Source organism: Drosophila sulfurigaster, chromosome 2R, assembly GCF_023558435.1.
Source record: "Drosophila sulfurigaster albostrigata strain 15112-1811.04 chromosome 2R, ASM2355843v2, whole genome shotgun sequence".
Lineage (NCBI taxonomy): Eukaryota > Metazoa > Arthropoda > Insecta > Diptera > Drosophilidae > Drosophila > Drosophila sulfurigaster.
The window spans coordinates 27,169,443-27,186,806 of record NC_084882.1 but is presented as its reverse complement, the minus strand read 5'-3'; the positions used below and the strand labels follow the sequence as shown (position 1 = coordinate 27,186,806).

General features: G+C 39.4%; 6 protein-coding genes and 2 non-coding genes across 13 annotated transcripts; 3 read left to right on the top strand and 5 right to left on the bottom strand.

Annotated features, from left to right (window-relative positions):
- Nucleotides 1-366: 366 nt before the first annotated feature.
- Nucleotides 367-3,509, bottom strand: LOC133837973 (synaptic vesicle glycoprotein 2B). 4 transcript variants are annotated; one of them, XM_062268887.1, is made up of 10 exons: nt 3,179-3,509; nt 2,936-3,098; nt 2,675-2,853; nt 2,433-2,614; nt 1,465-1,661; nt 1,184-1,334; nt 1,005-1,119; nt 779-939; nt 591-718; nt 368-528 (listed from the first exon to the last, which is right to left on the bottom strand). In XM_062268887.1, the coding sequence occupies exons 1-10, from the start codon at nt 3,405-3,407 to the stop codon at nt 396-398; spliced, it is 1,638 nt and encodes a 545-aa protein (XP_062124871.1). In that variant the 5' UTR covers nt 3,408-3,509; the 3' UTR covers nt 368-395. The 4 variants fall into 4 exon arrangements, 3 of the variants coding, with proteins under 3 accessions (XP_062124872.1, XP_062124871.1, XP_062124873.1); XM_062268889.1 differs by having other exon boundaries at nt 375-528; nt 779-937; nt 1,001-1,119; XM_062268888.1 differs by lacking the exon at nt 3,179-3,509 and having other exon boundaries at nt 367-528; nt 2,932-3,078.
- Nucleotides 3,510-4,532: 1,023 nt separating this feature from the next.
- On the bottom strand, nt 4,533-7,639 carry LOC133838036 (probable metabolite transport protein CsbC). The gene is given in 10 exon segments (XM_062268959.1): nt 4,533-4,750; nt 4,819-4,879; nt 4,881-4,947; nt 5,014-5,173; nt 5,242-5,370; nt 5,456-5,837; nt 5,899-6,080; nt 6,141-6,322; nt 6,378-6,807; nt 7,349-7,639. Coding segments are annotated over 10 exon segments (1,695 nt in total). The 5' UTR covers nt 7,395-7,639; the 3' UTR covers nt 4,533-4,694.
- Nucleotides 7,640-8,911: 1,272 nt separating this feature from the next.
- LOC133838037 (synaptic vesicle glycoprotein 2C-like) lies at nt 8,912-11,247 on the bottom strand. Of its 2 annotated transcripts, none has more exons than XM_062268960.1 (9): nt 11,158-11,247; nt 10,667-11,096; nt 10,425-10,606; nt 10,190-10,371; nt 9,743-10,126; nt 9,517-9,634; nt 9,297-9,456; nt 9,103-9,230; nt 8,912-9,032 (listed from the first exon to the last, which is right to left on the bottom strand). In XM_062268960.1, the coding sequence occupies exons 1-9, from the start codon at nt 11,204-11,206 to the stop codon at nt 8,977-8,979; spliced, it is 1,689 nt and encodes a 562-aa protein (XP_062124944.1). In that variant the 5' UTR covers nt 11,207-11,247; the 3' UTR covers nt 8,912-8,976. The 2 variants fall into 2 exon arrangements, with proteins under 2 accessions (XP_062124944.1, XP_062124945.1); XM_062268961.1 differs by having other exon boundaries at nt 10,667-11,111; nt 11,176-11,243.
- Nucleotides 11,248-11,508: 261 nt separating this feature from the next.
- On the bottom strand, nt 11,509-12,685 carry LOC133838044 (mediator of RNA polymerase II transcription subunit 7). Its single transcript, XM_062268970.1, has 2 exons — nt 12,245-12,685; nt 11,509-11,935 (listed from the first exon to the last, which is right to left on the bottom strand). Exons 1-2 carry the CDS (start codon nt 12,572-12,574, stop codon nt 11,606-11,608), a joined length of 660 nt encoding a protein of 219 aa, XP_062124954.1. The 5' UTR covers nt 12,575-12,685; the 3' UTR covers nt 11,509-11,605.
- A 64-nt stretch (nt 12,686-12,749) lies between these two features.
- Nucleotides 12,750-14,034, bottom strand: LOC133838041 (nucleoporin Nup37). Its single transcript, XM_062268967.1, has 3 exons — nt 13,739-14,034; nt 13,271-13,679; nt 12,750-13,212 (listed from the first exon to the last, which is right to left on the bottom strand). The coding sequence occupies exons 1-3, from the start codon at nt 13,880-13,882 to the stop codon at nt 12,797-12,799; spliced, it is 969 nt and encodes a 322-aa protein (XP_062124951.1). The 5' UTR covers nt 13,883-14,034; the 3' UTR covers nt 12,750-12,796.
- A 138-nt stretch (nt 14,035-14,172) lies between these two features.
- On the top strand, nt 14,173-17,238 carry LOC133838039 (large ribosomal subunit protein uL3). Of its 2 annotated transcripts, XM_062268964.1 has the most exons (6): nt 14,175-14,331; nt 14,611-14,803; nt 15,003-15,171; nt 15,690-15,828; nt 16,144-16,533; nt 16,754-17,238. In XM_062268964.1, exons 1-6 carry the CDS (start codon nt 14,329-14,331, stop codon nt 17,108-17,110), a joined length of 1,251 nt encoding a protein of 416 aa, XP_062124948.1. In that variant the 5' UTR covers nt 14,175-14,328; the 3' UTR covers nt 17,111-17,238. The 2 variants fall into 2 exon arrangements, with proteins under 2 accessions (XP_062124949.1, XP_062124948.1); XM_062268965.1 differs by lacking the exons at nt 16,144-16,533; nt 16,754-17,238 and having other exon boundaries at nt 14,173-14,331; nt 15,428-15,725.
- LOC133839723 (small nucleolar RNA U43) lies at nt 14,850-14,929 on the top strand. Its single transcript, XR_009894133.1, has one exon. It is a non-coding gene; the product is annotated as a small nucleolar RNA U43 (small nucleolar RNA).
- On the top strand, nt 15,261-15,345 carry LOC133839724 (small nucleolar RNA U83). Its single transcript, XR_009894134.1, has one exon. It is a non-coding gene; the product is annotated as a small nucleolar RNA U83 (small nucleolar RNA).
- Nucleotides 17,239-17,364: the final 126 nt, after the last annotated feature.

Here is a 17,364-nt window from a genome sequence, read left to right as displayed (position 1 = left end):
AAAATATGAATTTGATATGAATAAGCAAAAAAAGTGTAGAAAGGAAAAAGTTGCGGCTTAAATTTAGAAATGAATCAAAACCGATTTCTTGATTTAAACTAATCACAATTTCAACTTCACAAAATATTTAATTTTTAATTTTTCCACATAAGGCTTTAATCGAAAACTTTCTTGAAATATAAAAGTGAAATTCACAAGCGTCGAATTTAAAGTTGAGCTTGCCGAAATTACGTTTATTTATATATCATATATCTTATATCTTTAAAGCGTTGATTGTACTCGCTGCTGAGTGCGGATTGAGCAGAGGCAAAAAGAATACTGAATGGGCATACAATGAGATAAAGAGGCTTTTGCCCCAATTACGCTTAGTCTGATATGAAGTAATGATGCTATATTTACACACATACACATAACATATTCATTCTACACAAATTTAAATTTAAAAAAAAAAGAAATACTACCGGTACAAAGGTTAATTTAGCGGCTGCTGGAAGTCCACTTTCAAGAACAACGACATGAGAAAGGCAACTGAAAAATAAAGCATAAAAAAATGTTAAATGTTATTTAAGCATATTAAGGGAACTTCTCACTGCTCATTAGAAAAACAAGCCAAGCAAAAGGTGCCCAACAGGTTATCTGTATGAAGAGGGGCAGCAAAAGGTTTCCTGCAACCGAACCCAAGCGACCAAACGTCATGATTAGCAATAAAACCATTGTTCTGAAAGAGAAAGTAAAGAATAAAATATAATTATAAATCATTAGACTATCAAAGACACACCTCATTAACGTGGGAAAGACCACAACACACATGCCAATTATGGTTGAGGCACAAACGCCCATTATGGTCAAGTAAAGCGAAGCAACTATCAAAATCGTAACCGATGTGCGTGAGAAGTAAAGACCACCCACCAGAAAGGTGCATACAAAAAAGACAGATCTCTATAAAAAAAAAATGTTTAAGGAAGTATTTTTAGTACTTTTGAAATATAGTTAGTACAACTCACTCAGTATATGATTAACAACGCCGCGTATGCGCAATATGGGAAAGAAGATAAGAAAACCGACTAGACCAATGCCGGCCACAATAATGTTATTCATAAAGGATTCCGGTTGCTGATGCTACACGTTACAGGTTCATTACTTTAGAGCCATGAAGTGTGATGCAAAAGGATCGCCTACCTACTATGTCACATTCCACCTTTAAGGATTTCGTTGGTCCACGCTTCGAATTGTGATCCAAGAGCGCACACATGCTCTTATCCCGAACGCCATGCACCTCGAGTGTGTGCATTGTGGCAAAGATTTGTGGCAGCCACAAACGTATTGAATTTACGCTATCAAAAGATAAAGATAATTAGAATCACATTAGTTACGATTTGGCAAAGATTTGTGGCAGTCAAAAATTCTATCAAAAGTAGTAGATAAATAGAAATAGAAGCACCATTAATTAAAATATATAATTACCACATAACCTGGCAAAAGTGCAGGCAATAAATGCGTCCGGATAATGCCAGATATGGACTGGAAAACATGGGCTTCAGCTGTTGGAGACCCTCGACAAACTTTTTGTTGGTTCTCGCAAAACGTTCGCGCAATGATTGATGTCCACTCGGATCGTGTGTTGTGTCTCGCTCTGGTGTGGCATCGGTTAAAGTGGTGATCTAAAGTTTGAAATTAATTATAGAATTTAATTATAGTATTTTTATACCCGCTACCCATAGTAAGGTAGAAGGGTATTATAACTCATTAAACCGGCAGGAAATGTGTGGAACAGGTAGAACGACGCATCTCCTTATAAAGTATATACATTCTTGATCAGCGTCAACAGCCGAGACGATCTAGCCATGTCCGTCTGTCCGTCTGTGTGTCTGTCCGTCCGTCCGTATGAAACACATGATCTCAGAGACTATAAGAGATAGAGCTATAATTTTTTATGAGAGCATTTGTTATGTTTGCATGCAGATCAAATTTGTTTACCAAAATTTTGTCACGCCCACTTCCGCCCCGCAAATCAAAAAAATCGAATAACAAGCGTAATATTAAAGATATAATTGCGAATTTTGGTATATACTACTATAGTAGTTATGATTCCTGAAAACTTGGTTGCGATCAGATAAAATTTGTGGAAGTTATTAAATTTGAAATACTTTTGTATGGGCAAAAAACGCCAACTTACTAGGGGTCTGAGTTGCTTTGTATAGTGTTTTTGGTATTGGTATATTTTGAATGGTGTATCGTATATCGATATACCAAACATGCCATTTGGTATAATCAAGAATATATATACTTTATAGGGTCGGAGATGCCTCCTTTCGGTATATTTTTAAAATAATACCGCAATATTTTGCCTTTATTAAAAATGGGTAGCGGGTATCTCACAGTCGAGCACACTCGACTAAAACTTTCTTACTTGTTTAGTACTGTCCACTTACCGGATAGGAATCGCGACTCTTGCGCTTGTTCATCGCATAGATGCGCTGCAAGGACTTCAAGGCCTTGCGATAGTTGCCCTGTGACATAAGGAACCTCGGACTCTCGGGCAAAAAGATGTGCAGAAAACCGCTTGTCAGACTTGGCAATGCCGTCAGCACCAAAAATATTTGCCAGGTGTGAACTGCAAATAGAAACGATAAGTTAAAACAATAAATCGAAGTAGTAAAAGTCAGACACCTACAGTGGAGAGTGCCAACGTCGAAGGAAATATGCACTGGCAACAAGAAGTAGGCCACAATGGTGAGAATGAGTGCACCAAGGGCAACACTGAAACCGATAAACAACATGATGAAAGCCCGATGCTTTTTGCCATGAAACTCGACCAGATTGCTAACGACTACGGCAAAGGGGCCACAAACACTGCAGAGAGTAGGGAAGCAAATAAGCAAGCCAAAAGGAACATACACTGTGAAAGTTGGCAAGCAATCATATGTGTACCTACATAAAGCCATCAAAGAACTTAAAGACCATCAGCTGAGTGGAGGTCTGACTCATGGCCGCGCACAGCACACAGAGACCATCCATCCAGCCACCACTAATCAACACCAAGCGACGACCCATCGTGTCGGCCACAAAGCCCCAGGGTATGGCCGAGATGATCATACCTGTTTGACACACACATAAACACTGAGCATAATTAGTTGAATGTCTTTGGTGCAGATGAAAAGAGTTTTTTTTCATTTACCAGCATAGGTCACAGCATGCATTATGCCCTTGTCCAGCAGAGATAACTTCAGCTCGCATTCGGTCATGGGCATCACATAAGACATGGCCGATGCCGAAAAGACCATGGCCGCTAAACAGGGCATCGCACAGAACAGGATGTACACGTTGAAGAGGCCAAAACCGCATTCAGCAATCGCCGTCTCAAAGTCAGCGGTTTGAGATTTCGACCCAGCAGCAGCTTCGGCCATCTGAATATTGTAATAGAACCACAACTGTAAACACCAATTTGATAAACCATATACTATTAATTTGAAATTGTGAAAACTATTTTCAGCCTTCTATGTAATCGACAGATTTCAACTACAAATTAATTATCTTTAAATAAATTCCTAAATAGATAAACACTCGAAAATATAAATTTCAAATTAGCTTACCTGAATTATTGGACTTAAAAAGATAGAAGAAACAGTGTGACCAAATTCCTCCAAATACATATATGTATATGTTACAAAGCTAAATTATAACTTATTCATAATCGATCTAATATCTTGCCTAACCCGATCACTTATCAGTCAGTCCTCATTGTATATGTTGCTAATTTGGACAAACCTTGCAAGGTTGTCGGACTAAAAAAAATATATAACAAGTAAGAAAGCTACAGCCGAAAGCAAAACAGTATGATAAGATATACTAACATATTAAAAAATACTAAGATATACCGAAGACTATATTTGGTATATTGATAAAAATATATCTAAATATACTAAAGAGTGCAATATATACCAGATTTTTAGCCTAACGAATTGCAATATCCACCAAATTATAATTTATTTATAATCGATCTGATTTCTTACCGCTCTCGGAGTTTATATTGCATGTTTAAAACAGCATGCCTCAAGAAATTTAAATCATTAAGCGAATTATGCCAAAATTGTATATAATGCTTAACATTTAAGTAGCTGTTATCAACAACTTAACAATTGTACAAGACAATTCAATGATTCAATTAAGTGTAGCGCTTTGACAAAATAATTGACCAATCATTTTATCGAGTGTCCATCAAAAACATTCATAAACAAATCATTTCAATTGACATGTATTCAAGGATAACACAAGACTATTGATTTAAGTGCTGCCGAAAAAAGGACACTTGAACTCTTCTCTCAATTGATAAATAATTTCCGTTGATTTATGTCTTGTCAAAAGCAGCAACAGATAACCTTAAACCGCATGCAGACGGATTTAATTGGTGATAACGAGATTCACAGCTCTTAATTTATAGTTAAACTGAACTCGAAATGCACTCAGAAGCAAGCTTAACAAGCAACTATTTAATTTGCAACATGTTGCTAAATTAATGATTTAACAAATTGTATGTCAGATGGCATTTATTCAAGTTTTGAGATGTTATTTAAGTGGCTTGTCAGCCAGAGTAAACTAAACTAAACTAAACAACTATCAATAAAAGTTTGTCAACAAATATTTTTACAACTTAATTCGCAATAGTATTTAACTAAAGATAAGCAAAAGATTTGTTACGTAAATGCCGCCTTCTTGGGATTTGGCACAAAATACGAGAGAACAGCAGCAACTGGAAATAGAAAAAACAGAAAAATTAAATATAAACACTTATTAATAATTGAAAATCGAGAAACCTACGCAGCATAACTGAAGCGACCATCACAAAGGGCGGCACACATCCGATCTGTACGAACACGGGGGAAGAGTAGATTCCCCGAGAGCGCTCCAAGACGTCCAAACATCATGGCAATGGCCACCACCAGCGAGCTGCAAAGAGCAAAATGTTGTCAGACCTCTAAAACTTGTCGTATTTATCATTTATTTGAACTTTACCGCAATTGGGTGGGAAAGAGGGCGACGACAGCGCCCAGAAGAGAGGAAACTGCGACGCCAGAGACAGTAACAAAAGCGGAGGAGATGATAATTGTGGTCAGACTGTTAATGGACCAGTAGAGCGCAATGCCAAGTACGCCAGACACGAGCAGACCATAAGCTGTAGCAAAAGATGCAAATTAGAAACTAGAGAGTGCGGATTCTAAATGATAATGATAAATGACTTACTCAACAAGCGTTTGGCACCAATTAAACGGATTATGGCTCCGGCAAAGAAATAACCCACAAGTCCACAAAACGACACAATTATATTGTTGATGTACATATCCATTGAGATGGTTTTTTGGCTGCAAGATAGTTGCACGAAATACGTCAGCAAAATGGGGTTTAGGGTTTAGGGTTTAAATTAATCTTATCTCCTTATCACGTACCACGGCGCAAGCATTATCATGATTCGTTAAAGTCTCAGCTGTTTTATTCACACTGTACTCAAGAATCGTGCACATCGTTGCTGAGTCATCTTCGTTCGCGTGCTCAGCCTCATACTCGGCCATCGAGGCGAACAGCTGTGGCAACCAGAGACGTATGGTATTCATGCCCAGAAAGATGCAGAACTGCATAGTATAGCAATGGAGTGCAAGACCCAAGAGTGGCTTATGGAACATGGGCTTCATCTGTTGCATGCCAGCGCGAAGACTTTCCATAAGAGTGCGAGACTGACGCTTGACAGGCTCCACTTTATCCTCTGACTTATTCTCAATGGTGTAAATGGCTTCATCCTTTTGAGCATCACGACTGGGCACCTCAAGTATCAGAGATTTGATCTGCAAGAGAAGCACTCCAATAAAAAGTATCCAAAGAAATTTGGCAAGTAATTCTGCTTACTGGATAGGTGTCCTTTGGCTTGCCCGTGTTAACGTGATAGATCATTTTCAGCATCTCCAAGGCCTCCTTATTGCGACCTTGGCTCATCAGGAAGCGAGGACTCTCGGGCATGAAATAGAGCACTAATCCACTAACCAAACTGGGCAACGCGCAGACAAACAAAAAGATCTGCCAGCTGTGAACTGTTTAAAAGCACAAACATAAATATTTAACAACTACATCCCAAAGTTTATTTAACTTACTATCGAGTCTGCCAAAGAGCAGAAAGTCCCAGGGTCTGGGAAAGATGCCCCAGGCCAGCATGGGCAGCAGCAGCGTAGATGTGGAAGTTATCATGCCAACCACCATGAGCACATTGGGTCTGTACTTGGGACCATGCATCTCAGTCAGATATGTAAACAGCACAGCTGCTGGGCCATTCACCCTACAAGTTAAAGAGTTAATGCAATGCCGGAGCAAAGAAACATTTAGACACTCACATAAGTCCGCCGAAGAACTTGAATGTCACCAGCATAATAAAATTCTGACTCAGAGCGCTGCCCAAGACACAAATGCAAGTCAGAAGGTAGCCATAGACGAGCACCTTGCGACGTCCCTTTGTATCGGCCAGATATCCCCAAGGAATCGCCGAGATGATCATGCCAGCATATGCACAAGCATTGAGGACTCCTTTATCCGTCAGTGTTAAATGCAAATCACACTCAGCTATGGGCAGAATGTATGACATTGTGGTCGACTCAAACATATTGGCACAAGTGGCAGGTATGGTGACGAGCAGCAGAATGAGGTTGAAACGCCCGAAGCCAGAGGCAACAATGGCCTTGTCGAAGTCCGCAGGAGCATCATCGGGAGAGCCGGAGGAGGCGACAGCTGTGCTGTTTGAGTTGCCATCCGTATCTGTTTCGCTGTCTATAAAGTACATGAAATAAATGCTGTAATTTCCATCTGCGCTTCTTTGTAAGTATAAGATTAACAAAGTCTAAAGCTTTGTTATATTCCTTGTTCATGAATTTCACGCTTTAAACTCTATTCACAAAATCAAACGTTATTTCCAAACTACGCTTAAGTAGAAACTTATTTTAACTTTGATCAAACGTTGAAATACTAATCCACTAATAAAAATTAATTTAAAAAAAAAAATATAAAAATAACTTCATTACACCTTTTCTTTTATTATTTGTCACAATAGCACTTTTGAATAACAGATGTTTATAACACAAATTATTATTGTATCAGACTCATTTAAGATAACATTATTTAACAACGTGAGATTATAATAGAAATCCACTTAAATAAACCAGTGTAAACGAAAATAAATTATATCGTTTATAGCCATTTCAGTTTTTTTCCAGGACTTTGCTTGTCTGCACCTGGCTTCACATTTGACATTCACATTCCACTATAATATGCATACAAATTGTTGTTCTTCAATTTGTAATTTCACAATTACCTTTCGCTTTTTCGCGATTCACATTTTCCGCACTATTCTCGGCCATAGTTTCGCCGTATTCGTTATCACAAATTGTTTTAATTGAAATATTTATTGGACACTCAATTAAAATGCGCACGCTGCTTAATTAAAAGCGCAGTGAGAAAACACTTTATAGTTGAATATTTAATATACTATATGCATATATCAATTTATCACAGTTGGTTCCACAGCTTCCGAGTTCGGTTCGGGATTTTATTTAAGTATTATTCGCCAGGCTGCCGTTTTCTTCGCGTTTCAGATGCTGAATGATGCATTCTTGTGAATGACACGAGGTTTATATCATCTTGGGGAACTGGAAAATGTTAAGATTCACTCACATATAACACTTTCTTATCGTGGCAACGATGCTATAAAGATACTGAATGAATTAAAAAAAAATCTGTTTGACTAACTTTACGAAGACAAACATTTCTATCTTGGGAGCACTCATCATCCTACGGGGTTCCTCAACAAACGACATGGCAGTCGCCCCAAAAATGATGATAGCTCATCAGCTTGAGGTAGCAACCACGTTGATGATTTTGAGATAAGAAAAGATTGTTGACTTTTTAACACGTTTTGTTCACGGCGTGTGCTCACTTTGTAATCACTTGGTAATTGTACGATTTGTTTACATATTTACCTAAAGCATATATCGTAGCTTTGAATTAATTATGTATACTAAAATCCAGTTAGCATCTGTGTTCTTTATTATCTTCTACGTCATCTTCATGGTGAAATGCAGCTTTGGACATATCTTTCTCGAACCTTATCATAGTTCACACGCCATGACAAATCTCGTTAGTCTACGTCACTATATTAATTACGTCACAAAATGTGAAAAAAGGTGTGCAACTGGATAGTATCAAATTCTTAAATGTAAAGTTTTATATAGTCATCTATATATTATAGATAATTTAAATAAAACGAAACCTATCCTTATGAAAATTTAATTATCGCTGAGTTCAATTTATTTTAATTATTGGTTTCATTTTACAATATCACATAGAATTCGAAATATTATTTACACAGATTATATAATGTTTGTAGTATCATATTCTTAAATGTAAAGATATTTTATATATATTATGTAACCCTAGCTTTAAAAGGGCATCAGAACGTCGTCATGCTGAGTAAACTTTTCTCTCTATCTTTCATGAATGAGTTTCAGAATAAAACGAAACCATGAATGACGATATCGGCTATTGACGCTGATCAAGAATATAAACTTTATATATGCCTCCTTCTAAAACAATTACTATTACTAAAAAAATTTCCATTCTTATAAGATAATAAATAAAGTCTTGAATTATGAAATATAAATAACAAAAACTACTATTTTTTTTAGAAAATTTTCCATTCTTATCAAATAATACGCCATTGAATTTGTTAATCAGTGTATAAATATTAGTTTTTATTTATAGCCAAAGGAATAAAAGTATAATAAATGTCATTGTTCATTTTTTGTACTAAAAGTTTAAAAGAAAAAAACCTTTTACACGTTGCACACAATTATGAACGAATGACAGCAATTAAAGCCTGTCGACAACAGTTTTTACAATTCTAGTTACAAAACGAAATGCAATCCTAAATGCGCAAAAGTTTAATTATGTAAATGTTGCCTTTTTGGGATTGGGGACGAAAATGGAAAGCACGCCAGCAACTGAAATAAAAGAACATTTTGAAAACATTTAATAAATGAGTGGTCTTTAAAAGTTAATGCGAAAACTCACTTATCATGACGGCAGAAACCATCACAAAGGGAGGCAGACAACCGATCTGAATAAACACGGGGAAAAGTAAATTGCCCGAGAGTGCTCCTAGACGACCACACATCATGGTAATGGCAACCACAATGGAGCTGCAATGAATATTTAAATCAAGCGTCAACTTGAGGATATTAATAATTTATTATATTTGGTCATACCGCAACTGCGTGGGAAAAAGCGAAACGACGGCACTCAGAAGAGATGAGAATGAGACACCAGCAACAGTAAGAAAGGCCGAGGCGAGACAAAGAGTCATCAAGCTATTAACAGACCAGTAGAGAGCTAGGCCAAGAATACTCGATATAAACAGACCATAAGCTGCAAAAAAGAAAAAGATATTAAATGCCTTGATAGCTGTGATCATAAAAATTAACTTACTCAGCAATCGCTTGGTGCCAACGAGGCGTATGATTGATCCGGCAAAGAAGTATCCTACTAGACCACAAGCCGACACGATGATATTGTTGATATACATATCCATGGAGACAACTTTAGGCTAAGACAACGAGAAGAAGCATTCATTCATTAAGTCTCTGTTTGCATAACGTCAGAATGATGCAGCAAAAATGAAGATCTGAAATCTTATCGGGATATTATCACGTACCTCGGCGCAAGCATTCTCATGATTCGTCAAAGTCTCAGCTGTTTTATTAATGCTGTACTCCAAAATTGTGCACATCTCGGCGGATTCATCGAATTCCGCCTCAAAGTCGGCCATCGATGAGAATAACTGAGGCAGCCACAGGCGAATTGTATTCAATCCCAAGAACATGGCAAATTGCATGGTATAAATTTGCAGCGCCAAACCAAGAAGTGGCTTATGGAACATGGGTTTCATCTGCTGCATGCCAGCACGTAGACTTTCTAGAACAGTGCGAGACTCACGCTTGACTGGCTCCGTTTTAGACTCCGATTTGTCATCAATGGTGTAGATGGCTTCATCCTTTTGTGCATCACGACTGGGCACTTCAAGAACAAGCGATTTGATCTATGAAAAAGAATTGGATGCATTTTAAAGTACATACAATTTGTGAGAGACAATTAAACTTACTGGATAGGTATCCTTTGGCTTGCCAGTGTTAATGCGATAGATCTTTTGTAGCATCTGCAAAGCCTCTGCATTGCGACCTTGCGACATTAGAAATTTGGGACTCTCTGGCATTGTCCATAGCACAAATCCACTTATCAAACTGGGCAACGCACAGACAAACAAAAAGATTTGCCAACTATGAACTAAGAAGCAAAATTATTAATGGAAGAAGGAAAGCTTAAACCATTTCACTTACTGGCAAGACTCTCAAAGAGCACAAAGTCCCAGTCTCTAGGAAAGATAGCCCAAGCCAACACGGGCAAAAGCAACAGACATCCGGAAGTTACCATGCCAACAACCATCAGCACATTAGAGCGATATTTGGGACCATGCAGCTCTGTCAAGTATGTGAAAAGCACAGCAGCTGGACCATTTACCCTGCAAATTCACAAGATGTTAACATTGTAAAAAGTGTGCAAGAGATAAATATGTACTTACATAAGACCACCGAGAAACTTGAATGTCACTAGCATTATAAAATTCTGACTCAGAGCACTGCCAAAAACGCAAATTGAAGTCAACAGGTACCCATAGACGAGCACCTTGCGACGTCCCTTTGTATCGGACAAATATCCCCAGGGAATTGCTGAGATGATCATGCCAGCATATGCACAAGCATTGAGGACTCCTTTATCCGTCAGTGTTAAGTGCAAATCACACTCAGCTATGGGCAGAATGTATGACATCGTGGTCGACTCAAACATATTGGCACACGTTGCAAATATGGCCAAAAAGAAAAGTATTAGATTGAAACGTCCAAAGCCAGAGGCATCAATGGCCTTATCGAAATCCGCTGGAGCATTGGCTGGAGAGCCAACGCTTGCCTCAACTGTGCTATTAGAATGACCATTTGTATCTGTTTCGATGTCTGAAATGTTATGAAGTGAATTCCATTCATTCTTACTATATACATTTATTAGTTTAGCTACCTTTCACTTTAGGAGCAGTAGTGGAATTCTCATCACTTTTGTCAGCCATTATCCTAGTCTATATAGTTCTATCAATTGTCAAGTTTCTTGTTACGTTTTTCTGCGAGCTCCTCGATCTTCAACTTGCAAATGATCTTTTCTCTCAAACGCCACAGAGTTTTTATCAAATTGCAAAAAAGTGAAGATTCATTCAGATATCACAATGGCTTATCATAGAGACAACATGCTTTGGACACAATTGTAAAGATTAACAACGTGTTAAACGTTTTCCATGATAGATACAAACAAGTATCGTCATAATCTTTAGGAGTTCCTCAGTTAATCTTAAATGACATGCTGACATGCGTAACGTATGTTATAAAATGTTTACAAATTTATTGCTTATATTATATATTAGTTAGAATAATGGTATATAATAGTTGGTAGACTAATAATAGTTGTAGACTGTCTAGTCAAGGACATCCACGAGTTTGCACATTACACGATCATGCTGATAGCTGGGATCATTTTTGGCCGCTGCATTCGACTCCAAAGGATCCACTTCCATTTTGATCTTCGCAGAGCCATCGTCCTCGTCGAAAAGTGTGGGCAACGCAGAGAAAGCAGTGTTGACAATCTCACGCACTCGCTCCAAATGCTTCTGAAAACGCGAGGCTGTCTCAACACGTTGACGCTTCTGCATTTCCATCATGACTCGTAATGTTTCACGCGCTTGATGTGGTCTGAACTCATTGAGCAGATGATGCATGTTGACAAACAGCAAACTCAGATCGTCAATCTGCAGAAAAAGAAACTTTGTTATTTTTTATAAACAATCAAGAAAACTACAGTATGTTTAATTATGATATACCCGCTTTCCATTTTCGGAAATCATTTTAGTAAAAAACCAATTTTATGTTGCTGCACTTTCAGAACGTCGAAAACTATTGTTAGCAGTACATTATCATTAACATGGCGAGGCAGTAGAATGCTAAATAACAGTGCTGTTAAATGTAGCACTGCGTCGGTCTGTTATACGCATTTCCTGTTAAAGCTACCAATGATAGCTAACAGTGGAGGGTAAACAAAAATGTAGAGCTCACTTTACCTTTTCTGTCCGCCTTGGACTGTCGGGATTCAGTATGAGAAAGTCTATGAGATCCAAAAAGTTGACAAGAAGCGAATGATTGAGTTTCTTTAGTTCCTTGCGTCGATCGAAATGTATGGGTATTAAACGCTTTATGTTCTGAGACTCCAGAGAACGTATCATCTCGTCGTTGTTATACTGTATTCCAAACATGCTATAAACTTCATGTTGAGAAGGTGGCGGCGGCGGACGCGGTGCTCGATTGCGTCGTATGTTCTCCTCAGTGTAGTTGCTGATGTAACGCTCTGGTGGCATCGGCAAACTGGACACTTGAGTCTCTGCATTCGACATTATTTGGCCTTAGCGTTTGTATAAATCTTTGTTAACTTGCAATATTTGCGAATTTTGTTTTGTTTGTGGTCCGCAACAAATGGCAACTGTTCCAAGTGTGACCGTTACTGGTTGAATTAAAATATACCCGAAGTAAATATACCAAACACTTGAAGCAAATAATGAAATGCAGCAGTTACAAACAAAATCTTTTATTAGAAATAATACACATATTTAAATAGCTTATTTGATTTGCACCTTCCAAAAATATAATTTTCTATCCGACGCCGCACTTATATACGGCAAGCGATGATGCCAAGCGAGACCTCCATATGTTTTAAGAGCCGCCTCAATCAGCGGAACTGTCGATTTGGCTAAAAACACTTTCAATGTAAGATCCGGACGTCCAATGCTGGCCATGGCAACCTCAGAGCTGCCGGGTGAGAAACGCACAATGCGTCCACCATCCTCGTGCACCTGCTTCACATCGACGGGCATAAATGGGCGACTCAGATCCCAGCTGACAATGTCTCCTCCTGCAATTGCGGTGACAAACAAACGATTGCTGTTGGCCCAATCGGCAGACATCAATGGAAACTTTGGGGATTCGACAGACACAACTGTCTGCTTGCTGCGCACATTATATAAATGGACAACACCTGAAAGACAAAAGCAGTGCTTGGGTATTGTTAGTTTGCATAATTAGCATAAACATACCACGTTTTTCAGCTATGAGCACTTTGTTGGGATCCTCAGGATGCGTTTTCACGGACATGCCCGCCGATGTCAGATAGTATGTGATGATGTTCTCCAAATCGGATGAAATATTCCAAAACCTGCAGGAGTAATCATCACTGACAGAAGCAAGCAGCTCACCATCACAAACCCAGGCAATATCATTGACGTAATCGGTGTGTCCCTTCAGATTGTGGACACTGCTGTACTGATTCAGGTCGGTGTGGAACAGTTTGATGTCACAGTTGCCGAGAGCAGCGCAAATCGAGACTTTGTTTGGCGTGCTGTTCAGCGAGGTATCTGGTGAGAAGGCGATCGCATGGCAACGTGGATCTTTCTCCATGATCTCTAGATCTTGCACATGGTTCCACATAAACTCGCCGCTCTCCTCCTATGTGTTGTACAACTGGTTAATATTGTGATTTTGTTAATTTAGAATTTACAACTTACCGGCAAACTTATCAGAATCAGCGAGAGATGCTCCTTTTGAGCCACGCAAAGTAGGTTGTATACAAAGTCATTGGAACATATTTCATAGCAACTGATAGACTCATTCATCAAGACCGTGTGGTCCGGTTCTGTAGATGTGCGCATTTTAATTAACTTTTTTAATGACAAATTGCAAAAACGCAACAAATGCCGGGCGCCAATATGTTGTTTACAGCGTTACCACACGGCGATAAAACTGCCGATACATTTTAACAATAATTAGCATACTAAAAACTGAAAGGTTTAAAATACTATAAATAGTTCATCAATTGCTTTTTACGGGCGGAATAAATAAATAATTTAAAATTATTTGTTTTTGCATAAAATACATTCATATCTATTTTCTATACATAAAATTAAGTAATATAAATAATTGGTCACGATGTCATCCCGTCTATTCCAATTTTACAACACTAATTTTCGAAAAGCGGTGTCAACTTAAAGCAATTGTATTAGGTTGGCAGCCCTATACGTCGGTAACGAAGCCGACTTCACGTTTTACGCAGTCATTTCCTTTCTTTTTGTTTCAACGTCTGAAGCGAACGGACGTCATGGTAAGTTTCTCTCCGCTAGATAGTTAAAATATCCAAAAGATATCTCCAAAATTTATTTTGGGCATTGATGTTTAAAATATAATAACAAAAATAAAGTGCAAAACATTAGAAAAGTAAACTAAAGTATTCATCTTGGTGATAAAGCTGATTAAGAATTTTTTCATATCGCTCACGTGTAATGCAATTCAATAGAAAAATTCAACATAACCTAAAAAAATGTGCAACGAAATACGAGATTGTCAAATTAATAATGCAGCTTTCACATTTGTTTAATTACAGTCTCATCGTAAATTCTCAGCACCCCGTCATGGCTCCATGGCCTTCTACCCCAAGAAGCGCTCAGCTCGCCACCGTGGTAAGGTTAAGGCTTTCCCCAAGGATGATGCCACCAAGCCTGTCCATATGACTTGCTTCATCGGCTACAAGGCCGGTATGACCCACGTTGTGCGTGAGGCCGATCGTCCTGGTTCAAGTGAGTATCCACATTTCTATATATCAAAGAAGACTTGTTAATTTTCATGATGAGAAAAAAGTAAAATTTTATGGTTAGAACACAATGATCAACCGTGATTAATACTTACTAGGGCGGACTGATATGCCATTAAAAAAAAGAAATAGATTTGTAATGTTTGGAAAACACGTGCTAACCTAACCTTAATTACAATTTACAGAGATCAACAAGAAGGAGGTCGTTGAGGCCGTTACCGTCTTGGAGACTCCACCCATGATTGTTGTTGGTGCCGTCGGCTACATCGAGACTCCATTCGGTCTGCGTGCTTTGGTCAATGTTTGGGCTCAGCATCTGTCCGAGGAGTGCCGTCGTCGCTTCTATAAGAACTGGTATGTATCCTATGAGACGCCATTTTGTTTTTTTGGTCGAGTCGCGCACGTGGTTCGAAGTCGATTTTGGTTGGCTGCTGCATAACTGCTGGATGATGATAAGATGGTATCTGAATGAGCAAAAAACACTGTTGAAAAGCCTTTTACCATCTCTGCTGCCTTCCTTCTGATCACAGTTTATGTCAGCAAACCACGTGTGTGCCGCTCATGAAATTCATGTTACATTTTTACTAAATGACAATCGAAAACTATAAAGTTCTTGGATCAGTTCGCTGAGAGAGCTTTTAAAATCAATGCAAGTCGTGTGAGCTGCTTTGGCACATTTGTAGCCAATTGATGAGTGATCACGTCATGGAAGATGCCATCTCCGCTCGCCATTCGAAAGATATGTTGCGATGAGGTGCGCTTCCCGTTTTTATCTCGCCCCGCACAGACCTTAGCTTGGCTTCGATTGGACTTCAGAGTGATGCTGTATACTAATTACAAATCAAAAAAACACAACTCGTTCAATTAATCAGGTGTAACAGCGAGAAGAAGAAGGCTTTCACCAAGGCCAGCAAGAAGTGGACCGATGATCTCGGCAAGAAGAGCATCGAGAACGATTTCCGTAAGATGCTGCGTTACTGCAAGGTCATCCGCATCATTGCCCACTCGCAGGTAATTTCTCATTTTGATCGTTCATTATATTTCACCTCACGACGTCCTTGGACTTGTTGCGCCGATTGCACCTCGGTGTGGTCGGTGCGCCTGGCCTAAAAAGCATCCGCGCTGTGTCCTCAATGCACGGTTCATGGATGCAACGTCGCAGATCAAATTGCCCTTCGGGTGGCGATGTTTGATATATTCCAGTAACGGTGCGCAGCCGCTCAGGCGATGATCGCTCGGTTAAACCATATCACGCACAGTCCCAACATTATTACTTAATAACTTGGTTTGCTAATCAAATTCTATTATCTTATTTATTTCACACAGATCCGTTTGATCAAGCAACGCCAAAAGAAGGCTCACATCATGGAGATCCAGCTGAACGGTGGCTCCATCGAAGATAAGGTCAAGTGGGCTCGTGAGCACCTCGAGAAACCCATCCAGGTCAGCAATGTGTTCGGCCAGGATGAGATGATCGATTGCGTTGGCGTGACCAAGGGTAAGGGTTTCAAGGGTGTCACCTCGCGTTGGCACACCAAGAAGCTGCCACGCAAGACGCACAAGGGTCTGCGCAAGGTCGCCTGTATTGGAGCTTGGCATCCATCTCGTGTGTCCACCACCGTGGCACGTGCTGGTCAGAAGGGTTACCACCACCGTACCGAGATCAACAAGAAGATCTACCGCATCGGTGCTGGCATCCACACCAAGGACGGCAAGGTAAGCATACGTCATCATATCCCGTTTTTTAACTATTCCCTATTTACTGCTCAGTGATGATAAAAACCATTTAATATAACGACATCGAAAAAATTAAAAAACTTGATGAACCGTGATATTTATAATGATAGGACTGACAAAGCAGTTTAATTCCTCCCATATTTGTAATAGATTTTCATGCTGTTCAATCAACTAATCAATGACAACTCTCCTTTTGCAGGTCATCAAGAACAACGCCTCCACTGAGTACGATCTGACCGACAAGAGCATCACCCCCATGGGTGGCTTCCCCCACTACGGTGAGGTCAACAACGACTTCGTCATGATCAAGGGCTGCTGCATTGGCTCCAAGAAGCGCGTCATCACTCTGCGCAAGTCGCTGCTGCGTCACACCAAGCGTTCGGCTCTGGAACAGATCAAGCTCAAGTTCATCGACACCTCGTCCAAGATGGGTCATGGTCGCTTCCAGACTCCTGCCGACAAACTGGCCTTCATGGGTCCCCTCAAGAAGGATCGCCTCAGGGAGGAGGCTGCTGCCACCGCCAGCGCTGCTGCTACCGCAGCAACCACCGCCTAAATGGCGAAAATTTCATAAAATACACAATCTTGTTTGGTGTTTCGTTGGCTTTTCTACCGCTTCCATCGCGGTATGGTCAATGTAATCAATAAATGTGGTTTTGAATAAGCTAATAACAACTTAACAAATGTCTTTTTATGTGGGTTAAAGTTAACTATACTTAGGAATTTTTGGGAAGATTAGTTAACTGTCAAAAGCAGACGGAGCTACTAATTATTATGCATATCAACTTTGTGATTCAGTTTTGCTGGCGC

Bases quoted from the DNA above. Each gene is read 5' to 3' on its own strand.
- LOC133838041 (XM_062268967.1), bottom strand. From the start codon at position 13,882: ATGCGCACATCTACAGAACCGGACCACACGGTCTTGATGAATGAGTCT. The intron at 13,680-13,738 runs GTAAGTTGTAAA...TACAACACATAG, and splicing joins TGATTCTGATAAGTTTGCCG to GAGGAGAGCGGCGAGTTTAT. The intron at 13,213-13,270 runs GTATGTTTATGC...TTTGTCTTTCAG, and splicing joins GCTCATAGCTGAAAAACGTG to GTGTTGTCCATTTATATAAT.
- LOC133837973 (XM_062268887.1), bottom strand. From the start codon at position 3,407: ATGGCCGAAGCTGCTGCTGGGTCGAAATCTCAAACCGCTGACTTTGAG. The intron at 1,120-1,183 runs GTAGGTAGGCGA...TGTAACGTGTAG, and splicing joins TAAAGGTGGAATGTGACATA to CATCAGCAACCGGAATCCTT. The intron at 719-778 runs GTGTGTCTTTGA...TTTCTCTTTCAG, and splicing joins GTCTTTCCCACGTTAATGAG to AACAATGGTTTTATTGCTAA.
- LOC133838044 (XM_062268970.1), bottom strand. From the start codon at position 12,574: ATGTCGAATGCAGAGACTCAAGTGTCCAGTTTGCCGATGCCACCAGAG. The intron at 11,936-12,244 runs GTAAAGTGAGCT...CTTTTTCTGCAG, and splicing joins GTCCAAGGCGGACAGAAAAG to ATTGACGATCTGAGTTTGCT.
- LOC133838039 (XM_062268964.1), top strand. The intron at 15,172-15,689 runs GTATGTATCCTA...TCAATTAATCAG, and splicing joins CGTCGCTTCTATAAGAACTG to GTGTAACAGCGAGAAGAAGA. The intron at 16,534-16,753 runs GTAAGCATACGT...CTCCTTTTGCAG, and splicing joins TCCACACCAAGGACGGCAAG to GTCATCAAGAACAACGCCTC.
- LOC133838037 (XM_062268960.1), bottom strand. From the start codon at position 11,206: ATGGCTGACAAAAGTGATGAGAATTCCACTACTGCTCCTAAAGTGAAA. The intron at 10,607-10,666 runs GTAAGTACATAT...GTGAATTTGCAG, and splicing joins AAGTTTCTCGGTGGTCTTAT to GGTAAATGGTCCAGCTGCTG. The intron at 9,457-9,516 runs GTAAGTTAATTT...TCTTTTTTGCAG, and splicing joins TGGCACCAAGCGATTGCTGA to CTTATGGTCTGTTTATATCG.